General features: G+C 46.6%; 1 protein-coding gene across 1 annotated transcript in view; it reads left to right on the top strand.

The window, feature by feature from the left end:
* Window positions 1-40: 40 nt before the first annotated feature.
* The window catches only part of NTSR1 (neurotensin receptor 1), a 90,773-nt gene continuing 69,591 nt past the window's right edge, over window positions 41-21,222 (top strand). The window contains exon 1 of the mRNA XM_019510139.1: window positions 41-709. Within this exon, the coding sequence (XP_019365684.1) occupies window positions 56-709 (654 nt within the window). The 5' untranslated portion in view covers window positions 41-55. The remainder of the gene's footprint in view (window positions 710-21,222) is intronic.

Raw genomic sequence — 21,222 nt, 5'->3', positions numbered from 1 at the left:
GCCCGCGCTCAGTGCGCCCCGCTCCGGCCCGGCCCCGCTCGGCTCCGCTCCGAGGATGCAGCTGAACGGCAGCGCGGCGGGGCAGCGGCATCCCCCGGAGCCGGCGGGCAACGCGTCCAACGCCTCGGCGCCCTTGGCGCAGGGCCCGGACGAGGAGGACCTGGACGTGAACACCGACATGTACTCCAAGGTGATGGTGACCGTCATCTACCTGCTGCTCTTTCTCGTGGGCACCGTGGGCAACTCCATCACCGCCTACACGCTGGCGCGCAAGAAGTCGCTGCAGAACCTGCAGAGCACGGTGCACTACCACCTGGCCAGCCTGGCCCTGTCCGACCTGCTCATCTTCCTGCTCTGCCTGCCCATCGAGCTGTACAACTTCATCTGGGTGCACCACCCCTGGGCCTTCGGCCCCGCCGTCTGCAAGGGCTACTACTTCTTGCGGGACGCCTGCACCTACGCCACGGCCCTCAACATCGCTAGTCTCAGCGTGGAGCGCTACATGGCCATCTGCCACCCCTTCAAAGCCAAGAGCATCATGTCCCGCAGCCGCACCAAGAAGTTCATCAGCTGCATCTGGCTGGCCTCCTTCCTCCTGGCCATCCCCATGATCTTCACCATGGGCGAGATCTACGGCCGCGGCCAGGAGCCGGACACGCTCATCTGCACCACCATCGTGGCCGCCTCCACGCTCAAGACTGTCATCCAGGTGAGGACGGGCAGGGCTGAACCCCCGGCACAACTTGGCTGAGACTTTCCCCGGGGGGAGGCAGGGTGCAATCCGGGGCGGGGAGAGCATCGCTCGCTTGGCTGCTCCCTTTGCTGATTGAGACCCACATCTGTGCACAGATGCAGGTCCTGCACTGCGGGACCTCTCCCCTCTGTCCAGCTCGGGAGTAACCTGGGATATGACCAAGCCAGGGATCCCGCAGCCCCCGAGGCACCGTGCAATCCTGGGGGCCCCCCAGGGCAGATCCTGCCCTGTGCTGGGCACTGTCTAGCTGGAGCCAGACGCTTAGTTGGCATTGGATGCTGTGAGCGGTACCGCAGAGAGGCTCAGCTGGGGTGCTGTAGCTGAGGATGGTCCTGCTTTGAGTCAGTGGTTTCCACCCTTTTTTCCCCATTTGTAAACAGCGATGGCAAGGTCCAACCCAGTGCCCCTCACTTCCGACCTGACCCCAGACCCCAGCTCCCCAGTATGTGGGGGGTGAGGGAGCACCAAGCTACCCCTTGCAACCTGGAGCTCTGCCAGCCTGCAAGGGAAAAGCCACCGTTTCCCACACTTTTCTCCTTCCAGGAAGAATCCCTTCTAAAGTTTGATCAGTTTTTTAAAGTTTGTTTGTGACCCTTATATGTATTCTTGGGTTACGACCCATGGGTTGAGAAACGCTGGACTAGATGACCACCGGAGGTCCCTTCCACCCTTCATTTTCTATGATTCACAGTGGCATCAATTCCCTGCTGCCCTTCCCCTGCGACTTGACCAAGGTCTGCATAGTCTTGTCTGGAAAATGTTGGGGTATCAAAGAAAGCAAATCGATTTCCCCCCTCCCTGTCTTCAAACTGCACTCGTCTGTCCCTGTCATCAGATTTGATTTCTGTGGAGCAGCCAGACCCATAATTTCACTAAGTGCCATGGCTCCTGTGACAGTAGAAGTATTAAGAGCAAACTCCACCTTTGAGGCAAAGAGCTGCTATTTTGGCACAAATGCCTATGGATTGGGCTACATCCAGGGTTGGCATAAATAGCTTAACCTCTTTAACTTCAGAACAGCTGTGCTGATTTACACACATGCCGCTGATCTGATCTACTATGCAGAGTGTGGAGTGGATGGAGGATAACACAGCTCAGTAAGTGCCCTGTTTCCTTTATACACCTTTCCCTGTGAGTTTACTTTTAGGCAGTTTTCTGACTCTGTTTCAGGATATTTTATTTATTGGCACATCATGCTTCAAAATAAATATGATGAAGTGAACTGGAAGAGAGGGAGAGAGAGTGAAAAATCAACCTACTTTAGCCCTTTTGTTGCTAGGCTTAGATGTGACAGCATTTCAAGGTCTTTGCTTTCAGATGTGATTTTCGGATGGATTAATCTCTACCCAGTTAGAGTGTAAAAGTTTAAAACTGCGTGTGTACCGAAAGCTTTTGATGTGCTTCCTGGGCTCGACTGTTCAGAGGGAACTGTCCTCTGCTGAATGGAAGGAAATTGGAATGGTTTCCTCCAAAGACAACTTGGACCCAAATCCTGAAGCATTTTTAGGCACTTCTTTCCCAGTTTAAAAAATACTGCTCAAATCAAGACATAAATGAATAACTGTGGGGAATAAGAAATCATTGCAATGTAGGCACCTAATGCTCCATGAGTGTCTAAATGGGTACCTAAATAGCATCAAGGTGGGCTTTAATATCACAACTCCTTCTTCCGATTAATAGTCCATTTTTTGGTTAGTTTGTGAACATCTGGTGTCCAGTTCAGCCTGGCATGCTTACCTGAAGTCTCATGTCTGAGAGGCAAGCTTTTCTTATATGAGATTAAAGGGATGAAGTATAGGTAAACCTTTTTTTTTTTTTTTTAATTACTATTTATTGCCAGTCTTCTTCCATTTAGGATTAAAATGCTGTTCGATAGCAAAAATATGGGGCTGAGGAGATGGATTTATTTCTTCATACGCAGCCCCTGAGATTACAGATTAAACACAATTCTGAGCAACCTTGATTATCATTGCTCAGTGTATTTCTTATGTAATATTAGTATCGTATGGTTCCCGATCTGGAGTGCAGGGAGGTTAATTTATTGCAGAATGGGTGATATATCATCGTGGGTGCTCGCACTGTCTCAGTGTAGAGAAACCTGTATTCTCTCATGTCTTTGTAATTCCTTCCTGCACTGCTTGAAAAAGTAAAAGGGCTTAATCCATCAGGATGGAAACCTGCAGGGAGTTTGGGATTTGTTGACTCATTTATGGAGACTTCTGCTTCAATGTTGATTTGCCCACGTAAGGATTTAGTGTGATGTACCCAGTTTTGCACAATATGAAGCTAGTTTCTGCACAGGAAAAGCCAAGGACTGAATAAGAAGAAATATTGAGAGTTGGGTTGGAAGGGCATAGATCAAGTTGACTGGCAAAAATGTGAACAGGTGGCTCTGCATCCTCCCATCATAAGCCATACGTTATCCAGAATGAAGGGAGGGAGCACACAACAGTCTTCAAAGCAAGACGCTTGCAAATTGAAACTTGTGAGTCCTCGGATTTTGGAATGGGTTCACTCTTTGAACACTTCACCTTCGTGTTTGTCGCTGTAATTGGGGATAAATGATGATGCACTTGATGAAGCTGGTAAATCATTTCTAATGAATTGTTGATTCAACCTATTTACTTCCTTTTCCTGTTTGCAAACCATTTGCAAGCAGGCCCTGAGTGCCTTGAATTTGTTCAGTCAGATGTCTCTTGTAAATAGTTCTTGTTTTGCAACTTGCTTTCAGGCAGGGATTGTAAATATTTCATACTCCGAACCCAGCCGGTTCTCTGCTGAATAGCTTTGATTGGGCAGAGTCGCAGGGTAATGCTTCTGTTCCCCGACTAAAAAAGCATGCCTTTTCAAATCCATTTCCCAAGGTAAATGCTTGGCTTGACTCATTTAAAATCTCCCTTCTGTAAAGGGAGTGGGACTGCATAATCCTTCAGGTCCCTTACAACCAGGTGAAGCTTGAAGATTATGGGAAACATTTCTGCAAGTAAACTAAATTCTCTGTGCGCTGAAGCAGACACAGCCCCTAATAGAAACTGAACCTCAGCATGGACAGAAAGTCCTAGATGTAGCTACTTTTGTATTAACAGTTCTTAATTAACAAGAATTTAGAAAGTTATGCTGAAGTTTGGCCGTTTAGTATTTTTATTGTAAAATAAAACGTTCTTTAAGCGGTAAGTAATAATGATCAATGCAGCAAGAGAGTGGAGTTTTTTTAATTAGCAATCAGGCAGGATTTTGAAGCCTAGTGCCTTGAAGGAATAAGTTGTATGGCATCTTTGATGTTTAATCTTAACAGAGCAGTGATGGTTCCCAGTGTTGTCTGTCACCATCTGTGTGGCTGCTAGCAAACTATCATGTATTTTCATTAACCAGACCATCACACTTTTAATTATTTTTCTGACAGTCCAGCATGTCTGGTTTGAATTTTGGCCTTGACCTGGAATTTGGTAGCAGACATTAAGTCCATTAGAGCTACATTATTTAGATCTATTTAATACTTTAATTGGCAGGCATCCATTAAGTGAAACAGCAGCCAATTTTACACATAAACTAAGGCGTTTCTCTGAGCTGTTTCCACACGAGTCAATTAATGTTTTGATGCCACTTGAGTTGGAGCAGGTTTTAAAAGCTACTCATTGTAGCGGTGATAGATAAGAATTGTAGGGCAAAAAAGGGGGTTTGCTCTGCCCCTTTCCAAGTCAGTACCCAGGATGTTACGACAGTGGCAATATTGTTGTCTGACTCTCAAACAATTTAGGCATAAGCATAAACCAAAGATGCACATGCGTGCCAAATGCCTTCAGGGAGCCTGTGATTTGTGTGTCCAGTTGTAAGGAGCTGCAACCACAGCATGCAAAAATTAGACGCACAATTGCACAAACATATTTGGACATAGAATGGTGAATCTAATTGGGCCCTGTATTAAACTGTACTGTAAAGGTTTCAAAGCCACTTGGCTTTCAGATTTTATACAAGAAGGCTTGTTATGAAAGGGAAGCTGCCCCTCAGTGCTCTGCATGTACCCAGTGAGCTGGCTAAGAGCTACACACACAGAGCCCAGTAGCCCAGCATCTCTTAGCCCGTCTTTACATGTATGAATGTCTCAGAAGAGAGGGAATAGCTCCAATCCATCTCCCCTGCTGTTGCAAAAGGAACACCTCCACTTCAAACTCTTTCTGTGTTTTCCAACAACAGGAAGATCCGGATGGCTTCCAAATACTTGCGTTTACCAACCAGGCACAAATTTGCAAGACGCTTATAAAAGATGTAAGCTGCTGCTGTAGCTGTCTGGCAAACATGGGACCAGGAGAATCTCCCCATACTGCTCACAGGAGTTAGAGAAATTTGACCCCGCTCCTAAAACCTAGGGAGTAAAAACACCCTGAAAAAATAGAAGGTCGGCAGGGCACTGATCAAGTTGACTGGCAAAAATGTAAACCGTCTGTGGCCAACCTAAGTGATAAGTTATCCAGAAAGGAAGGGAGGGAGCACACCCCAGGTTTCTGAGCAAGAGGCTTATAAATTGGAACTCCTGAGTCCTAGTATTTTGGAATGGGTTTACTCTTTGAACAAAGACATACAAGGGTCCCATGTTCATGGCATCAGTGAAGGCATTTTGTGCATGTACAACAGTGAGAACTGGGAGCACAGATAACTCTCTACTACTATTATATTTTGACAAGCCAATGAAAAGTAATCGAGAGAGCAGCATGCCGAGCTGCTTTGATGGTTGACTCCTAATTCCAGTTTCTTTTTTTTATAGAGCATTCCTTAAATCCTCCTGTTGCCAGCATGATATTTCTGGTGCAGTCTGGAAGAATCAGTAGGGTGTATAGGGCAAATGCAGTCTTAAGAGGTTTGAATGATGTGAACCTCTTCTGAGCCTCAGCATTGACTTCAGTTGGCTTTTATTCCTTTAGGGAGGACTGTGATTCATTTTGACTAGAGATATAGTATCTGACACATGCCAGTGTTTTATTTATTGGCACAGACAGTTTGTGCAAGTCCATGTGTTAAAACACACAACAACAGGCCCCTAGGCTGTTGAAATATGTCATATTTCCATTGACTTCAAGGGTCTGGCCTGGCTTGGTCGTATAGGAAGGGAAAGCATAACAGGCAAGGTGGTCATATACCTGTGTACAGCCTGGTGCAATGGGAAAGGAAGAAGCTGAGGCTCTAAACACTCCTTTGCTCAGAGATGTAATGTAAGTGATGAGACGCTACTCCTTGGAAAGCCTGTGTGCTTACTAGTTGTACCTTTTTGTTTCTACCTGCAGCTGTTTGGGGATTCCTGAAGGTTTGGGTGAACAGCTACATTAACATAAGTTCTGCTCTTGGACGATCCTTGTCTGAAAGCTGTTTAATTATCTATCTAGATCCCTTGTTCATGATGCTTTACAACATCTGCTGCTTGTTCAGGTGCCCGGTACACTAAATAACTCCTCGTATGAGACCACTGGTTGCACATCCAAGCCCTCTGTTTTATTTCTTCCTACTCCTCTTCTGGCTCTTTCTCAAGAAGCCCTCAGTGGAGCTAGAGAAAGAGGAGCAGGTTGAAGGAGGGAAGCTAGGTTGAAGAAGGACCAGGATATAAAGAATATAAGTTGAAAACAGGTGGCTGCTAGAGATATATCACAGAGCCTCTGTCTGTAACCTCAGCTTCTTAGTGTGCTCATTATAATGCAGTAGTCTGCAACCATGCTTTCCAGCTATGTCCTTTATTGCTAAAAGAGTATACTCTTCCTGTCGCCTGCTGCCCAGCCCAAGTGCCACCTGCCTGCATCCTCCTCTTTTTCAGGTGTATTCAAGATTTAAAAATGCCTCTCTTCTGGGAGTGGTAGATGGAAATCCAGATCCTTCTGCTGTCAGTGGGAGCAGGATGGACCTTTATATCAGCAATTCTCAGCCAGGGTGCTACGGCACTGTTTGGTGCACAAACATGATTCATAAAATATACCCAGAGGTTTCAAACAGGAAAACGATTCTGACCTGTTGTGGCCTTTCTGAAGAGAAAAAAAATGCTGTATTCTTTTTTCCATTGTTAAAAAGCCAGTGAAAGCTGAGGCAGGCAAAACCCTTGTGCTAGAAGCGATATTTTTTTATTAGACCAACTAAATAGTAGCAACAAAAAATCTTTCTTTGCAAGCTTTCAGGTAAAGCTTTCCAGTGAAAGCTGAGAGCTGATATTTTTTGAGGGGTGCCTTGGGTCTAAAGGGGTGTTTTGAGCCTTAAACAGGTTGTGAATCATTGTACTTTTTGTCTGTGATCATGGGCTCGTGCAGGAGCGTGTGCACTTGAAGTTTGGATTTTGGCACATCTCCAACTTATGCCCACCGCTTTCAGTCTAGAGGGTGCATTTCAGCAGCCAGGCTTGACTGGAGGCAATTCCCAGTATCCCCTTTCTTTCCTTGACAAGGCTGACAGCCAGAAGTTGGCCTTTTAAGACCAAGTATGGTGACTGTATACTATGTGAGGCTCTGTATAGTGGAGCAGCACAAAGCTGTCCTTATAGAGCTCAGGATCCTAGCTATTCTTACCTATTTGTCTGCAAAACCTCATGCATATTTATGATACTATGGAAATAAAAACAAGTAACAGCTGGTGGAAGCTGTCCATAATAGGTAGAAAGAGCACTATTCATTTTCTGTCTTAATCTAGTGCGGGGGTGGCCAGCCTGTGGCATGCAGGCCACAAGTAGTATGGACAGGACAGGACAGGACAAGCAACACAGCCGCAGATCAGACTAGAAGTTTGGGGAAGGAAGCAGAAAACAGAGCAGCAGATCAGGCAGGGGAAGGCAATTGGAGTGGCTCTCAGGGAGGATATTGGACTAATTTGGGGAATTGGCATGTATGCTAATTTGGGAAATCCCATGCTAATTGAGGAATTTGGCATGCATGCCAGAAAAGATTACCCCTCCCTCCCCCTGCTGATCTAGTGTAACTCAATAATTACAAACCAGATTTTCACTAGTGTCCAGGAGATGAATCATACCCAGTACACGGTGAGAGCTGTCTGACTTGTGCATGTAGAAAACACAAGACTGTATTCAAACTATCTGCCTTCCTGGGCGGGCATTTAGTCTCCAGTTCAGTGCAGCACAGAGCCAATGTCAGTAGTACTTAAGCATGCACTTAACTTAGTCACATATGAATGCTTAATTGTTTTGCTTAACAGGGTGGGCTACTAAATCAATGACCTGAAAGATGAGATGTTTGCAGATAATACCAAGCTGGGGGGAGTAGTAGATATGCTGGAGGGTAGGAGTACGATTCAGCGAGACCTAGACAAATTGGAGGATTGGCCTGAAAGAAATTTCGTGAGGTTCAACAAGGACAAATGCAAAGTCCTGCACTTAGGACCTAACAGTCCCAGGCACTGGGACAGGCTGGGGGCTGACTGGCTGGGCAGCAGCTCTGCAGAAAAGGACCTGGGGGTTACAGTGGGCAGTAAACTGAATATGAGCCAGCAGTGTGCCCTTGTTGCCAAGAGGGCTAATGGCATCCTGGCCTGCATTAATAGGAGTATTGCCAGCAGATGGAAGGAAGTGATTATTCCCCTCAATTCGGCAGTGGTGAGGACACATCTGGAGTCCTGTGTCCAGTTTTGGGCCCCCCACTACAGAAAGGATGTGGACAAATTGGAGAGAGTCCAGTGGAGGGCAATGAAAATGGTTTGGGGTCTGGGGCATATGACTTGTGAGGAGAGGATTAGGGAACTGGCCTGATTTCAGTCTACAGAAGAGAAGACTGAGGGCAGATCTGATAGCAGCCCTCACCTACCTGCAGGGGGTTGCACAGAGGATGGAGCTGGACTGTTCTCAGTGGGGGCAAATGACAACAAGGAGCAATGGGTTCAAGCTGATGCAAGGGAAGTTTAGGTTAGATATGAGGGAAAACTTTATCACTAGGAGGGTAGTAAAGCACTGGAACAGTTTACCTGGAGGGGTGGTGGAGTCCCCATCCTTGGAGGCTTTGAAGACCTGGCTAGACAAAGCCTTGGCTGGGATGATGTAGTTGGGGCTGGTCCTGCTTGGAGCAGGGGGCTGGACTAGACGTGACCTCCTGAGCTCCCTCCCAACCCTCATTTTCTAAGACTCTATGAATGGGAGCCTTGCACCTGTGTAGAGCACTGATGAGGCAAATTGCTCCCATCAGTGCAAACAAATTGAGCATTGTGATTGGTTGGCACCTGACATTGGCAGTTTCCCAAGGGACGGTGGCGCGGAAGACTGAGGCCCAGTTCAATAAATAAAGCATTTTGTTAAGTAGCAACAGGCCAGGTTCTCAGTGCTGCCACATCTGCGAAAGCAGCTGAGCCTCGTGGCTCCATGCTGTGTTAGCCAAGAGTGACTAATCCGCGCCCATTTGTGCGGCAGTCAGTCTTCTAGCTGGATCTAAATTAATTAAGCTTTTGCTTTCATTTCTTTATGTAACCACTTGGCTGGCTGCATTGTGACAGTTCTTACATAATTTTGGGGGGTATTGATTTTTAATTCACTTGGTTTCTTCCCCCCTTCTTCCCTGAGATGTCAGCTTTAGGGAACGAAAGGAGATGTTGTGACAGATGAGTTTAGTTCTTAGGTTCTCCTCCTCATGGCAGTTTGTAGAAAGTGGAAAGGATGAAGGTAATGTAGTGGTTCCCCTGCACAGTGGGCTATAATCTGCTTCCAGATAATTTAAAATGGCTATTTAATTGTCTCCCCTCCCCCTACTTAAAGGGTTTTACTATAGTCTCTGCATAACATCTGCTTGAGTCAAACAGATGGCAGTCTCACTTCCTGACATTTCCAATTGCTTCTATTTTCTCTGCCCTTGGCATGATCTGCTGTGTATCTAGGGGGTTAATGATGCCCAGCACACTGAGATGAAGTTGGGCAGATACGATGCAGTGCTAGGGTTGTTTCCTCAAACTGTGGTGATTGCAGCTCTTGGTATCATGGCTGGGAGGAAGAAGCTTTGGGTTTCATTTCTGTTTAAATGTGCAGAATGCAATATTCACATTTCTGCCCCAGCAATGATGTCCTTTGCCCTGCTTCATCCTAACTGGATCAGATCTCACTTCTACCATTTGTGTGGATAGCACATTCAAAATCTTTCATGTTCTTTTTCTCTCCAAGGAGCTGGCTCTCTCCACGCTTGGCTGGGGTGTCTCTGGTCTCCGTTAGGGGTGCACCGATAGAGATTTTCTTGGCTGATACTAATAGCCAGTTATTCACCAGGCATATCAGCCGACACTGATCCAATAACTGATTTACAGGAGCACAGCTGGGCAGTATGGAGAGCAGCACCTTGCAGGTAAGTCTGTGGAGGGGAAGGGACGGGAGGCAGATCCATGTCCCCACAGTGAGGGAGAGAGTGGGGCTGGGAGGGGGGAGATACCTAGGCAGGGTGGTGAATGGGACCCAGGGCCAGGGTGGGGAGTGGGACAGAGCTGCAGGCAGCTCATCCAGGGGATCAGTGTCCCGGTGCTTAAAAATGGCCATGGGGGCACTTCAAGTGAGCTTTAGTTCAAGTGCTGCCGCCATCATTTTTAAGTATGGGGATGCTTTTAGGAACAGGGCCGAGCCCAACAAAGATTGAGGCAGGCTGTCTGCTGTGGGCTTGGGGCTCTCTTCCCTGCTGCCTTTTGCCCTGGGAGCCATGTGTCCCCTGCTTGTCTGCTGGTGGGAGGCACAACTCACCGCACTTTAAAAAGGATGTGGCCAGCTTGGAGAGAGTTCAGAGGAGGGCCACCAATTTGTTGAGAGGGCATCAGGACAGGCCCTATGAGAAGAGACTGAGGGACCTGCACCTGTTCAGCCTCGGCAAGAGGAGGCTGAGGGGGGTCCTGGTGGCTGCCTACAAACTCATCGGGGAGATCATCAGCAAATAGGAAGTGCCCTTTTCTCCCCAGCACCACCTGGGGTGATGAGGAACAATGGTAATAAGCTGATGGAGAATAGGCTTAGTTAGAGATCAGAAGGCAATATTTTACAGTTAGGGTGGCCAGAATCTGGAACCAACATCCCAGGAAAGTGGTCCTTGCCCCTGCCTTGGGCAAATTCAAAGAGGTTGGATGATCACCTGTCTGGGGTCTTGTGAACCCAGCTTTCATTCCTGCCTGTGGCGGGGGGTCAGGCTAAATGATCTGTTCAGCTCCCTCCTGACTCTAGGTACTATGAAACCACCCCCACCACTGGTGGGTGGGCAGGGGGTGTACAGCTGGCGCAGGCTCCCAAGGCAAAGGCAGCAGGGCAGAGAGCCCCAAGCCCACAGCGGGCAGCCCGCCTCCTCTCCATACACAAATCTGGTGGGGCATATGCTCCCCATGCCTTCCCCAGGGGGGCATGCAGCAGTGGGGAGCCACCCCTCCTTCCCTACCCCCAGCCTGTGCTCCCTGGACGATCCACCTGCAGCTCCATCCTGCTCCCTGCCCCAGCCCTGGGGTCCCATTCACCACCCTGGTTGGGCAACACCCCCAACTCTAGCCTCTGCCCCACTCCCTCCCTCACCATGGGGGGCCTGGATCTGCCCCCTCCCATGCCCCTTCACCTCCACAAACTTACCTACAAGGTGCTGCTCTCCATGCTGCCCAGCTGTGCTCCTGCACACAGAGTCCAGGGGCTCCAGTCAGAAGGCATATTTATTGGTACATTATTAGCTACACTGGCCAAAAAAAGCTGATAGCCATTAATGTTAATTTTCCTTTTACTGGTGCCAGTCTGATATGGCACCGATATATTGGTGCACCTCTAGTCTCTGCCCTTGTTTGGGCTTCTTTGCATCTTAGATTCTGTCCCGTCAAAGGCCATGGGCAGGTTGGGGTAAGCAGTGGTACAGGAGGGCAATGCTTTCATCTAAAGTTGTTGCAGAAGTTTCCATACAATTCACTCCCAGTACCCATAGACATGGAGTTTGTCAAGCAGCAGAAATATAGTGAGGTAACTAATTCTGTCTATATGCCTTATTTAGAGATGGGTAGCAAGGGATAAATCCCTGCATCTCTCAGGGTTTTTGGGGTTTTTTCCACTTCCTTAATGAGAGACTCATATGCCTGATATTATGTGGCCAAAAGTTGTGCTTAAACCCCTGCTAAGTGGTGCTGCTATCTGCCTACGTACTTCATAATAACGAGCAGCTCCTCCTTTTAGGCCTGTTCCAAGCTTGGGGCCTATTTCTTGCCTGAGAAGTGCATAGTTTGCAGTTGCCTTTTCAGAAGCCAGATGGAGGTGGATTTGGTGCTGGATCATCACAACGTCAAACCAAAGTGGATGTTTTAGAAAGGCAAAATCAGTGTTTTAATATGAAAATCATGCAGGGGCGGATGTCTGGAGGCCTGACAGTCCATCACCCTCTGTCTCGCCTTCCACCATTTACACTTCTCTCGAGTGGGAGCAGAACTCTTCTTGTGCTGATCTGCATCTCTTTTTTTGTCTACTTTGTGACAGACTAAATGACAACACAAGATGTGAGGCAGAGGAGAATTCACCCTTGATTATGCAGCTCCACATGCATAATTTACACAAGCAAGAGCACATCACTTATCATTTGTGGATGCAATTTTACACACTGTTTTATGTAGCTGTATGAAAAAACCCAGCTCCTGGATGAGTTGCTGTGCAGCTTAACCTCATGCTCCCTCTTATTCATTTGCATCTGGGTTGGGCTCTGTTCTCTTTGGGTTTTGAACGCCTTCCAGATGGACATTTAGGGTGGGTCTCCATTGCACAGTTTCATGCTCTTAACAACCCTACAGCAAAATCTCTGACCTGACCTTGGAGATGCTGTAAGCCCAGGATAGTGAACCCAGCAGGGGTGTAGAAGATGGAGCGGACACTCGGCATCAGTCAGGCTGGATTTCCAGCTACTTTGCAGTAAAGGCAAAAATCAGTTGAGCACTGGTCTTTCAGTGCCCTTCCCACAATTGAAGAAAGACAAAACTGGGAAGGAATCTTAGAGCCTCTCCATAGAAAGAGCTATGGGATAAGTCTCAGATGCATGGGTGAGTGCACAAACCTTGAGGACCCATGATGAAATCAGGCACAGCTTTTGCTTGACACTTGAGGCAGGTTAACCATGGTGCCAATCATCTGTGCTAAACACAGTGTGGCTATAGCTCCTTGGTGGCATGTCTGGCATTTGGCACATGTGCTGCTTTCTCTCTTGCTGAGGGGTGGAAAGAGGCTCTTGCAAAAACCCTGCCTTTTATAATCGAGTGTGACAGTTTGATTTTTATGGAGATCTTTCATGGGAAGGAGAACCAGAGGCAAATATACAGCTTCTAACATGTTTCTGTCTGCCAAACTGTTCTGTAATACCAGCCTCTGCCTTTTGCTTCTCGTGGCCGTCGGATCGTCAGCCCATTTCAAAGCATCAGAGATATGAGACTTAAAAGTAGGTAAGAAAATCAGTTGACCATAAGAGTTATTTGGTGACTTATCTGTGGATAGCAGTAGTTGCTGGACTATTTATTGATTCTTTAGACTCCCAGTGACAGAAGAGGAATAACAGAGGCGATAAGAATTCATCTCTTCATATTGTGTTCTCCTTCTTGAAGTGCACCACAACTCATTGCCTATGAGTTTCTCCAATATCTTCCACACATCAGGTGACTTGCAACCCCTTTTCTAATCTGTACTTTAATGGCACACATGCATCTGATTACACATGGCTATTGCTGGGAGTGATAAACCTATGTGCACGTTGCAAAAGTATTGCATCCTGCCTTTCCTCCCATGGATTGACTGCATAACGTTTAGCTTGCTTGCAAACCCCTCTTTCTGTACCCCTCTGCACGTGCAAAACAGTAAGGTGAGCTATTGTGGATTGCATTGGTCGTGGTGGCTGCCTGCAATTTCTTAATACAAAAATTATGCAGGGGCGGATGTCTGGAGGCCTGACTGTCCATTACCCTCTGTCTCACCTTCCACTGTTTACACGTCTCTCAAGTCGGAGCAGAACTCTTCTTGCACTGATCTGGATCTCTTTTTTTTTTTTTGTCTACTTTCTGACAGCCTAAATGACAACACAAGATGTGATGCAGAGGAGAATTCACCCTTGATGTGTAGTGGGGGTCTGGCTGGGCATGTTGCAGTGCTGGGCAGGAGGCGTTTGGCAGTGTGGGGCTTGGGCTGGGTGGCAGTGCAGAGCAGAGGGCTGTGGTGGCATGGGGCTATGTGTGGACGGCAGTGCAGGTCTGGAGGCACGTGGTGGCAGTGCAGCGGTGGGGGGGTGACACTGGCCATGTCCATCAGGGTTCAGGGACTCCAGATTGAGGCAGGCTATACCACCCAACCTCCAGATGAAATAGTTCATGGGTCAGATGCAGCCCATGGGCTGTATGTTTGCCACCTGTCTTAAGGGATAGAAGCTATATTTGTGTTGGAAGCTACATCCAGACCTCTTTTTGGGAGGAAACTTTTAACTGGCTAGTATGCCTCCACAGCTATACACTTATAAATGTCTCTTTTAGTGATGCAGGTCTTGCCAATCAAATTGCTGATTTTTGTTCAAAAGAATAAAATGCCATTTTAAATGCACGTTTACAGTATATGGAGCCCTAGAGATGCAAATTGAGTGTGTGCACCATTTTCTTTATACTGCTCCTGGACTACTCCATTTTCTTTTTCATGAAACTAATTGCTCCTATATGCTGGGCTCTGTGCCGTTCGTATTTTGAGCTCTTCTAAACTACAACTGAAATCTGAGACTGTCAAAAACTGTTTTTCAGCACTCTATTCTTTGACTGATAGACCCCTTCTTCAGTAAGCAGGAAGGTGAAAGCTCTCTCCGGCTGAATAAACTAAACAGTAATCCAAACTGCTTACTCATGTAGCTTTAACGGGGTATCATGAAAGTCGTCATGCTGGTGAGAGCCGCTCGTATTCAATCATTAGAGCAGTAGGCTCCATATATAAAATATACATTTCTGAAGTGAAGTGCTGCCAAGAAAATAGTGTTGCTCATTTTCAAAGAGTTTCTTGGTGATCAGTCACTTGGGATCCCAGCTACCACAACGCAGCGTGAAATGGCAGGCAGTCCCCATGACCAATGCAATCCACAATAGCTCACCTTACTGTTTAGCATGTGCACGGAGGGGTACAAAAGGGGTGTGAAAGCTCCATATATAAAAAAAATATACATTTTTTTTTTTAAGTGAAGTGCTACCAAGAAGATAGTGTCCCACAAGCTTTCCATCTCCATGGCAATTCAGAAGACATCCCCCTACTTCCCTCCTACAAAAATTCACTGACCTCTGTGTACTCTGTATTAAACCAGTTCCTGTCCACACTGTGCAAAGGCCATCCTAAGGTACTGGAAAATTAGAGATGGCTTCATTAGAGAGAGAGCTGTGGAGCTGCAAATGGCGGGGATTATTACTCTATTTCCTAGCCATCTAAAGTGGAGAGGTTAGGAATGAGGTGGAAGGTCCAAGGAGGCTGAATTGCTCCAAAATAGTTCTCCTTATGTTGCATTATGAGCCCTTTTTCCTTTTCCTGACACTGCTATAATTTCACTGATCTCAGTGTGGCAGATTGTGTGCTATAAGCAGAGGTGGTTGGGATTTTTTTTTCCATTGTAAAGGCTGACACAAGTTTTGACATGGAAGACATTTGGAAGCATTTGTCTATTTGGATTCTTTGAAACAATTAGTTCTTGGCAACTAAAGATTTATTAGTCAAATTCAGGGGTGTAGGTCATAACAGTGTTGTTTCTCAGGACATAGGCAGATATGATTCTTTGGGGAAATCTGAGATCTTTTATTAGACCAACTTAAATAGTTGGAAAAAATTCTTCTTTGCAAGCTTTTGGGCACAAACACCCTTCAGCAGGCTGAGGAAGCTCTCTCAGCCCGACAAAGGGTGTTTATGCCCGAAAGCTTGCAAAGAAGAATTTTAATCGACGACATTTCAGAGCTTGGATTTCATAGACATTAAGGCTGGAAGGGACCTTGTGAGATCATGGGGTCCTGGCCCAAGGGCAAGAAGTCAGCTGGGGTCAGAGGACCTCGGCAAGATGATCATCCAAGTGCATCCAGAGTATGTGCTTGCACCACTTCTGGGGGGCACCTATTCTAGACTCTGCATGCTCAGATGGTAAAGAAGTTCATCCTTATGTCCAGTCTAAAACGATGTGGAGCCCAGAATTGGATGCAGTACTTCAGCTGCGGCCTCACTACAGATCTGCCCATAGTGACTGGAAGAGATGGATAGAAAACCCAGATCCCTTGGGCCCCAGTTACAGACTTTTTTTTTTTTGGTTCACTGGCAATTTTGAAATGTTGGAAAAAAGTGAGATTGAACCCGAAACATTTTGGAAATGTTTGGCAAATAGAAAATTTGGAGGAAAAAAAATGGTTTCGTATTGTGATGGACTTTGTTTCAACAAAACTAAGATGCTTTGTTCCAGTGTGAGTTTTATAGTTCTAATCCTTAAAAAAATAAATGACAAGAGATTCTTGGAAGGAAAGGCCATTTCCAAAACAAAAATCAAACTGCTTCATTCCAAAAAGGTCAGTGCTAATCCAGCTTCAATTTCTTGGAGTTTTTTTTAAAATGTTTCCTAAAGCAAAAAGCTCCCACGGGTCAGAACGGAGACGAGAACTGACTGCTTTCCTTAGTTTCATCTTGTTTTTTTAATGGTGTTTTCTGTCAAGTGTTTATGAAAAATTCGCCAGAAGCTCTTGGGTGCAAGCAAAGCTAAACGTGCAACCCTTGGACCACATCTGTAGGTGCTGAAAACAGCGCTGTATTGCAACTGGTAGATGTATGCTAAGCTACGCCACCTCCATGGCATTAATCCTGGTTTTCTTTGCTGTAACGATAGGAACAAGTCCTGCTGCTTGAACAATTCCCGTAAGTGAAGCCATTTTCTCTGAAAGCATCACTTCTCTCCTTCTCACCACCCTGAATTTACACCCAGCCTGTGGCTTTGCATTGCCCCAGATATTGAACCTTCTGCAGTAAATCTCCCTCATAAAACCTTCCAGTTGTCTCATTGCCAAGTGAATCTCTTAAGTATATAAGAGAGGAGCAGCCATTCTAGACAGGACTGGGAGTAATCTGATTTCTGCAACATTTTCCCTTCTCCCTGCCAATACTGTCTGGTGTGCTCCTATTCCAATTGCTCCTCGTGGTTAATACAGAATAAATTTAGGGCCACTGCTATTAAAGCCAGCATGTCTTCTAGCAGCAGATGATTTTACCTTGCTTTAGAAGATTTGTTCTTCTTCAGAAAGCTCTTTGATTAGAGATTTTGCTTTGAAATGGATGAGATTATGGAACAGCCCTTTAACCTACCATACCCTGATCAAAAGACTCCGTCAATCTTGGAGGCAGTTTTGGGGAGCCTCTGTGACATGGCTTCTGGATGTGTCTGGGCCCGGTTCCTCCTTGCTCTTGCACCTTGGCCTCATTTATGCCGCCAAATGATTCTGCAAGGCAGTGCCTTCAAAAGGAATATTTTCCCTGAACTGTGTAACCCATAAAATTCCCTACCACGAGGTGTAATTGAGGTTCAGAGGACTGGGTATTTCATGCTAAAAAGCCTAAAAAAGATAAATGCTTGTACTGACATTAGGAAAGTGCTTTGCCTGTGAACAAGTCACTCCCCAGTTGTCTACTGTTGGATATACCTGTTAGCAAGGCGCATTGGGTGGCATCAAGACCCAGCTACCCTGCTCTGGCAGTCCAGACATTTTGAGACAGATTCTTGCTCTGTTTTGCTAATATTGTGTAACGTCCGAGTATTGCTACCACAGGCAGTATGTCTAAGCTCGTGCCACTTTGCTTCTGGAGCTGCACACTGCAGGCATCATATAGCATGGTATTTTTATTTTTCAACTGCACTCCACTTTGAGTAGTGGTGGGATAGCTGTATTGGTTCAGGGATATGAAAAAAGCAAGATTTGTGAAGCGAAGTAATCTTTAGGCTTCAAGCCCTTCTGCTTGAAAGATTGTCTCTCCCAAATATATGGCTTGAGCCAGTAAAAGATATCACCCCACCTCAAATCTTTCTTCTATTTTGTTGTTATCCTTCCAACCCACACTTATGCCACTTGTCTTTGATCCATCTGCTGCATCCTCTTCGTCATGCAGCTTGTGCGCTCTGTGTGGTAGGAGACACTGGCCCAGAATTCAGGGTACACATTTAGGACTTAAAAGAGCCTCGTTCAAGTGCCTGTCTTGCCACAGACTTCCTCATGCCCTGAACAAGTTACTTAGCCTCTGGAGCCTCAGTTCCACATCTGTAAAATGGGGATAATACTACCTCCCACGAATGCTGAGTTCAGTGGGGCTCACATCCTATTTATGTGACTGTTATATAAGTTAAAGTTACCACGATGGCAAATATTGGGGCTTGGGGGGTGTGTTTCTTTTAGAAGGAGAAATGGTTAGTAAGTCGGTGTATTCCTGGGTCCAAGCTTGTTCACAAAGAACATCAAGCCTTGTTTCACTGAGTCCGAAGCGGCCTTAGGGGAGGGCAGACTGGGTGACTGCTGGGGGGGGTGCCCCAAAATTTTGCAACAAATTTTTTGGGGGGCGAAGTTGTTCCAAAGAAGTGGCTCTAACACTTGACTATTTATCTAATTCCCCCAAAGAATATTAAAAAGATCCACGATACAACTGTAGGCCATCAACATTGAGCCTCTAAGGGGCCCAAATGACTCTTGCCCAGGGCCCCAGGAACCCTAAGGCCACCGCGGCCTGCGCACATTGGGAATCATGTTGGAGCTCTTCACTTGGAGGTTCAAATATTTTCTCTCCACATACCTCTGTCTTTCTGTGCCCTTAGCGACATATTCATGGTTGGTTCTCTTGGTACCCACTCACTTTGCTTTCTTAACATATACAGCTTGGTGAACAATTCCCTTGACCCCATGTTTCCGATCAGGGAATCCCTTAACCCAGACATAGCAAACGCGTGGCCCATATAGCATTTCTCTGGCCAAATAACCCATCTCCAGATCTGGACCACAGTGCGTCTTGACGTGGCTTGGAGCCACTGCACCAGCATAGCCAGCACCCAGGGGTTAACGCTGCCCCTGTCCTTACCAGGTTTCTGGTCCAAATCTACAGCAGGGCAGTGACCTCGTGAGCCACCACCGCTGAAGTTTGACATTCCTGCCTTAACCCATATGGCATAGCTTTTGATCAGACCTTGACCTTGCGAAATAGCTTCAGCTGTTACCAGCTGTCTCATTCCCTAAAGGGGCTTAGTGTGTTCCTTCCACTTAGCCTGAAAGCAGGGTGCTTAGGCCAACAGTATCTACAGACCAGGTTAAAGATGACAAGACCTGCTTCTTTAGCTGTATGTTAGCGCTTTCCTGCATAACAGCACCTTAGCGTTAACACTGTGCTTAGCAAAGTGGCACCCTGATTCTTGGTTGGGCTTTGCCTGTGATACCGTAAAATATCCTAGAGCAACGAGGCCTGGAATAGACTGCTTAGGGAAGCTGAGGACTCTCCGTCACTGGAGATGTTCAAGGGGAAACTGGGCAGCCACTAGTCATGGGTGCTCTAGGCCTATTTTCTACTACAGGTATTTCCCTTGCTTCTGGGCTTTGCTGGTTGCCGCATGGGGCTGGGAGGAATTTCCTCTCCGCCCCACTCCTGCTGCTACACGTGTCAGGGTTTTTAAGCCTTCCTCAAAGTCATTGGGTGTTGGTTGCAGCCAAGGCTGGGGATTTTAACTGGGGTGTGCCAGTGCTCCTGTTGGGACTTACACCCAGCGGGTGCTGGCTAGGGGAGCATGCCCCCGTGCTCAGGGGCAGACCAATTGTCATATTTGGGGTCAGGAAGGGATTATACCCTATGGTCAGATTGGTACAGACTTGGGGGCGGGGGAGGAGGTTGCTGTGTAGCAGCAGGGCATGGCCCTCTTCTCAAGCATATATTAAAAATACTTAGAGCAGCAGGACATTGGCTGCTGTGCTTTCCCTGTGGCAGGTTAGGGGTGTTATGTCTTGGGTCAGGGTTGACTGTGTAATTTTGGTAAGAGGTTAGACAGTGGATTTGTATAGGGTGGTTTGGATAGGGATGACCCTGCCTTGGGCACAGGGTTGATCTAAGACAGGAGCAGGCAATTATTTTGGGCAGAGGGCCGCTTACTGAGTTTTGGCAAGCCATCGAGGGCAGCCAAGGGCAGATCAGTATTAATTTTCTAAATTTTTTAGGGGCCACATCCAGCCCCTGGGCCACGTTTTGCCCACCCCTGGTCTAAGATGACCTCTGGAGGTCCCTTCCAGCCCTACTTCTCTACGATAACAGGACAGTGGTTAGTCTATAGGGCATCCTTTCCCTTTTCATCTCCTTGTGACAAAGGACTTAGCAGAATTCACAGGTATCCGACAGGCCACTTTTGCCATTGCCTGAACTTGCAACCTCTTGGGCGATCAACCTTAGCACCGACACCACACCAGCCCCCAGCCTATTCAGCTGAATAAGTCATCTTAATCTTTATTAGGAAACTGTGTCCTGCCCCTGCTTAAAACTGTTTTGGTAGATCCCTAAGTGTATTAACATGCTTAGATGGTGCCAGCTTGACGCTAACATGATTTCCTTTGCTGTTCTTGATGAGTTTTTGCAAGCCCCCTTATAAAAATGCAAGTCACATTGGGTCTGCAGAAAGTGCAGTTTACTGCTGGCATCCTTCTATTGATTTTCCCCTGCAAAGACTTAACATCGCACCCTCGTGAAGATGATTTATACATTTTAATTTACTTGTTTCATTCAGAAAAAGAAATTCGCTGGGGGAAAAAAAGTCTTCCCTCTCCCCTCAGTTTCATTTCTTTAACCGTTCAGTCTTGGTTCTCTGACATAGTTCTCACACTGATTTTGTCCAGTGACTAAACAGTTTGAAACTGAATTATCCCCCAAGATGCGGCAGTGATCTTTTGTGATGTGCTTGGAATGTAACAAGGCAATCTGGAAGGAAAGCAAAGCAGAGCTTGGAGACTAGACTCAGAGGTGCAGAGAATGGGTGAAAAGTAATGAAATACTATCGAGTCTGCAGGTAACAAAGAACGAAGCTCTAATCCACACTCTTGGGTCTTTTGCACCCATTTAGCAGCACAGGTGTCATAAACCTGCTTTAACCAGACAGCTAATAATTTCCCTCATGTGGCAAATACATAGCTGGCACAAAGGCAAAATAGCCTACTCCTTATACTTTGGCATACAGTGAAAGGCAGAGCAGGATGCATGCCTGACTGGGGTATAATGCACACCGACAGTCTGCTGGCAGCATAACATCTTTGAGGCTGCTCTGAGTTACTCTAAGGGGACAAACAGGGCTCTTGGGATCTGGGGATTGGAGAAGGGCTCAGGGACCCACGTCCATCCGTGATAAGGACCCTGGCCTTTTCACTTTTCCCTCTTTTGTCAAAGCAAAGTTAGGGATATGTCTCAGGTTGGCAAGACCTGCAGAAAATTGCATGCAGTGAAGACAGAGAAGGCTTTTCTGTTTGTTTTTTCTTTCCTTCTG

The sequence above is a fragment of the Gavialis gangeticus genome, unplaced genomic scaffold, assembly GCF_001723915.1.
Source record: "Gavialis gangeticus isolate Ggan-Ray unplaced genomic scaffold, GavGan_comp1, whole genome shotgun sequence".
Lineage (NCBI taxonomy): Eukaryota > Metazoa > Chordata > Crocodylia > Gavialidae > Gavialis > Gavialis gangeticus.
Note: the sequence above shows the minus strand (reverse complement) of the source record. Positions and strands in the feature narration are given on the sequence as shown.